Source organism: Dromiciops gliroides, chromosome 5 (assembly GCF_019393635.1).
Source record: "Dromiciops gliroides isolate mDroGli1 chromosome 5, mDroGli1.pri, whole genome shotgun sequence".
Classification (NCBI taxonomy): Eukaryota; Metazoa; Chordata; class Mammalia; order Microbiotheria; family Microbiotheriidae; genus Dromiciops; species Dromiciops gliroides.
This window is the reverse complement of record NC_057865.1, coordinates 90460439-90465705: the sequence shown is the minus strand read 5'-3', so window position 1 is coordinate 90465705 and position 5267 is coordinate 90460439. Positions and strand designations below refer to the sequence as shown.

Genomic DNA, 5267 nt, shown 5'->3' with positions numbered 1-5267 from the left:
CTTTACCTATTTCTTGTTGCTGAGCCTTGTTGGTTACATATAGAAATGCTAACGATTTATATAGATTTATTTTATATTTTGCAAATTTGCTCAAGTTATTAATTGTTACAAGTAAGTTTTTAGTTGATTCTCTAAGTATACCATCATATCCTCTGCAAAGAGTGAGAGTTTTGTTTCTTCCTTGCCTATTCTAATTCCTTTTTATTCTCTTATTGCTAAAACTGACATTTATAGTAAAATATTAAATAATAGAGGTGATAATGGACATCCCTCTTTCATCCCTGATCTTATTGGGAATGCCTCCAACTTATTTCTATTACCTATAATGTTTGCTGATAGTTTTAGGTAGATACTGCTTATTTTTTTTAAGGAAAGCTCTATTTATTCCTATGCTCTGTAGTGTTTTATTAAAAAAATTTTTTTTGATAGAAACTATTTATTCATAGACAAGGTGGCCAGTGAAAATGTTTATTTCTTCTTGGACACACTCACAGTACAACCCCTGTGGCCTATAGTCTGAGTGTGCTGGCCCCGGACTTGGAGACCCAGAAGTACCAAAGCCCAAAATGTGCCCTAATCTTCTTCAGTTGCTCCAGATCCTCATGAAGCTTATTGTCTAGACCATTGGTCAGAACCTGGCTATATTTTCCATCCTCTCCATCCTTCTGCCTGTTGAGGACCCAGTCTGGAATTTTGTATTGGTGAGGATTCTGCATGATGGTGATTACACACTCCACTTCATCTTCAGTGAGCTCACTATCCCTCTTGGTGAGGTCAATGTCTGCTTTTCTCAGTACTACATGGGCATATCTTCGACCCACACCCTTGATGGCTGTTATGGCAAAAGCTATTTTCTGCTGTCCATCAATGTTGGTGTTGAGCACTCTCATAATGTGCTGGAACTTCTCAGGGATTACAAGAGACATGGCTGCAACATTGGTGTGAGAGCCTTCTCTGGAAGAGCCTCTATAGTGTTTTAAATAGGAATGAGGGGCAGCTAGGTGGCACAGTGGATAGTGCACCGGCCCTGGATTAAGGAGGACCTGAGTTCAAATCTGGCCTCAGACAGTTGACACTTACTAGCTGTGTGACCCTGGGCAAGTCACTTAACCCCAATTGCCTCACTAAAAAAAAAACAAAAACAAAAAAAGAAAAAAAAACATAAATAGAAACGAGTGCTGTATTTTGTCAAAAGCTTTCTCTGCATCTATTGATTTAATCATATGATTTTGGTTAGTTTTGTTATTGGTGTGGTTGATTATGTTGATAGTTTTCCTAATGTTGAACTAGCCCTGCATTCCTGGTATAAATCCCACCTGGTCTCAGCCTTTTCTTTATGGATAGTCAGTCTGCCAGGATCTGCTGACAGAGTTGGTACAACGAAAAATTGTGAAGCAGGCTAAGTGTTGTAGATTAGAGCATTGGACAACCTCAGAATTGGAAAGGACCTCAAAGGTCAACAAATCCAATTTGTATTTGAACAGCTATCCCCTCTACAGAATCAGTGACAAGAGGTCATCTAGCTCCTTCCTGATTACTAAAGAGTTAGGGGGAACCCATTACTTCTTGAGTCCATTCTACTTTTGGACAGTTCTCATTGTTAGAAAGTTTTCCCCTAAATCCAGCCCAAATCTCTCGCTCTGCAACTTCTGCCCATTACACCTAGTTCTTCCCTTTAGGGGCAGAGCAAAGTTAATCCCTCTTCCATATAACAGCTCTTTCAAATGCTTGGTCAAAGCATAACACAAACTCTAGTCTTCTTACCTCCTTCTGTTACTACCTATGTTACCATGTTTCTGGATCTCAGTTTCCTCACTTGTAAAGTAAGGGGAGTAGATGAGATCAGGGCTTCTTAAACTTTTTCCATTTGCTACCCCTTTTCTCCTGAGAAATGTTTATGTGACCCCAGGTATATAGGTATATAAAATAGGTTTACATAACCTCTTACTGTTGACAAATTTTTAATGATCCCCACATTCAGTTATTCGACCCCCATATGGGGTCATGATCCACAATTCAAGAAGTTTTGGATTAGATGACCTCTGTGGTACCTTTGAACCCTAAAACTATAATTCTATGGACTTATAACCCATGTGATCATTTTTCTCTGTAAGTGTCCTAACTCATAAATGTTTCTAAAATGTGGCCCTCAGAACTGAAAACAATTCTCTATCCATGGCACTTTCTGTTCTCCATTCTGTATCTTTCCTCTTCTTGGAGCTTCTTGGGTCATGCAGGTATCTAGTACTTTTATGATTTCCCTTGAGCTACTTGGCTGTGCCCTTCCCTATGCAGTACTCCAAGTTGGTCTACTCTCTAGGACCATGGCCAAAAGTTAATACTTGCTCATTAGCCCATTTGTCTTAAGCATGCCCTGAGTTTATTGCTTTGCTTCCATCACTCTCCTCACCATAAAAACTTATTTGTCCCAGGTACTATTTTTGTAGGCATTTTTTCTGGCTAGTTATTACCTTGGAAAATAATCTGAAATTCATTATCCCTTACAGAGCTATTTGTGTATTAATGAGTGGCTCCTAGAGTCAACACATCTTACTCATAAACAATGAGTCTTTAATGATGGCATTTTGTGTGTGGTAGTAAACTAGTGAATGAAATATTTTTGCTGTAGAGGGACCTTCCAGTGCTATCCCCATGTATTAGCATATTTTTTAGGCAGATGCCTATTTTTGCTTATATGTAAAGGATAGTCCTAGTCAGCATGATAAGACTATGTATGTCTTAGAGTGGATTATACTATGAAATTGAAGATTAAGAGAAATTTGTAAGTTGAGGCACCAATCAATGCCATTGCTAACATTTCAGTATAATAAGACTTTGGTTTACTAGAATGATGTGGTTAAATGAGTTTTATGATTACTGAGAATGATTTAGAACCCTCTGTGATTCAATAGACACCTAGGTGGTGCAACGGATAGAGGGCTATATTTGGCATCAAGAAGACCTGAGTTTAAATCCTACCTCATTCATCTCCTAACTGTGTAACCTTGGCAGTTCACTGAATCACTCAGTCTCAGTTCTGTCATCTGCAAATTGGAATAATATCCTTAAGGATCAAATAAGATGAGGTGTGCAAAATGCTTTACAAAACTTAAAGCTCTACATAAAATGCAACTAATATCATTATGTAAAGTGCTTTGCAAACCTTAAAGCAGCACATATGGTAGCTGTAATTATTATGAATAGTAATTATTATTATCATCATCAACCTTTATTGAGGAAGATATTTCTAAAATGTGTTCGACCAATTTCTTGCCTCAAAAAATCATTGAATTTTGAGCTAAAAGAAATTTTAGAGATTATCTAATCCTTGTTTGACTCTAAAGAAATTGATTAAATCTTTCCTTGATAATTGAGAATCTTAAGAGTCAACCCAAGCATGAATCTTCTTTGCCTACATCTGCAGACATAGAATTAGAAAGGGTAGATAGAAGGGAAATTCCTTCCTTTTACTCTTGTGCATCTGCTTTTATACTTCAAAATTTCTAGGATCCATGATTTTATGAGTGGGCACTTTCTCCACTGATGCAGATTGCAACCCCCTACTAGACAATCTTCATATGTTTCCAAGGCTGAAAAATTCTACCTCTAACAGGTAACCTGTTGATGTGACTCTTTGAATTTAACTAACATGGTTCAAATATTGGCCTCCATCACTAGATCTATACTCAAATATCTTTCCAGCTTAATAGGAACTGTTATAACTTTCACTTTTCTGTCATCATCTTTAAGAACCCTTAATTACTGGAGGCAGCTAGGTGGCACAGTGGATAAAGCACCAGCTCTGGATTCAGGAGGACCTGAGTTCAAATCCAGCCTCAGACACTTGACACTTACTAGTTGTGTGACCCTGGGCAAGTCATTTAACCCTCATTGCCCTGCAAAAATAAAGGGGAAAAAACTCTTAATTACCTACTTAACATAGTGAGACTCAAGAATAAGATTTTAGTAAGGGATGCATAGTTTTAATATTTAAAATATACTATTGAATGTGATTAACAGACTTTGGGAAATCTTCCATTGCTCTTTTGGGAACAACTGATTGATGGGTCATCTGAATAAAAGCTTGGAGAAATGGGCAGTCCTGACAACCTGAGCTAGTGGGCCTGAATATTCATTGAGCTCAGAACATGCCAATCATCTTTATAAATAAGCTGAGACTTAGAGGCATTACTCATGCAGGAAACAAGAATTCAGTAGTTGAATTTCTCAAACCAGCAAGGGCATTGAAATAGGAAAAGGAAGAGAACTTGTTTCTCCCTGGACAAGGATGCAAATGCCATTTTGGAAAGTTTGAGTTCAAGATGGCACCTATCATGGTGGCCCCATGGATTCTCATGATAATAAAGCATGTCTTTTACTTCTTTTTGTATCTGCAGTGCTTAGCATAGTGCCTAACATAGTGATTTCTTGATAGTTCTGAATTCAACCTTAAAACTATCTAGTGAATATGCTTCAGGCAAATTGAATAGGATATAGGGAATACTAATATTACTTTAATACCATAAAGAGCCAAGCTTTCATTTCTGTGATAATTTTTCCCTCTACCAATACAAATTGCAAAAGGGACCTTTGTTCCTCAGCTTTTCCACTCTCTAGGTGACCATGCCATCCAACTCTAGAGCAAGGGTTGTGTGAATTTACCAAGGTAGAATCAGCTCTGAACCCTTATTCTACTGGAAACCATACCTACTTCCTGAACTTTCAATGATCCCTGGATATATGACCTTGGAATAACAGAGTTGGCTTCCCAAAGGAAATGCAAGTATGCTTGGATACTATATACAGTATATTACTTTTGGTCATACAATCAATAAGGGCAATAAAATAAAACATCATAAAATATCTACCACTCAGCTCCATGTTTATAGTCTTTCCCAGACCCAAGCAGTTTCCAGACAGTACACAGGCCTCTCTGAACTTAGGTGTTCCAGGAAATGCGCTGCTCAATTTCCTTAGCCCTCATAGCTATGCCTCCTATGACTCGGTAGAAGAATGTAGGAAACACAACAGACCCAACTAATTTTCATTTGACCGTCAACTCATGCTTCCAGTTGGATCAGTTTTTGAATGAAAATTCAAAAATTTGGTATTTGGGACTTGGCTCTTCCTCAGAGCCATGAGATATGAACTTGGGAACTCTTGTTCTTCCATATGGTGTCTTTTTGCTGAGAGGACCTCTGATTGCTTCATTCCATAGTTAGCTCTTCACACATAGATCAGGGGGAGGAGAGTCATCTACGAACCTA

General features: G+C 38.0%; 1 protein-coding gene across 1 annotated transcript; it reads right to left on the bottom strand.

Moving 5' to 3' along the window:
* Positions 1–509: 509 nt before the first annotated feature.
* On the bottom strand, positions 510–926 carry LOC122730128 (40S ribosomal protein S18-like). The gene has a single exon (XM_043969356.1). The coding sequence runs from the start codon at positions 924–926 to the stop codon at positions 510–512; it is 417 nt and encodes a 138-aa protein (XP_043825291.1).
* Positions 927–5267: the final 4341 nt, after the last annotated feature.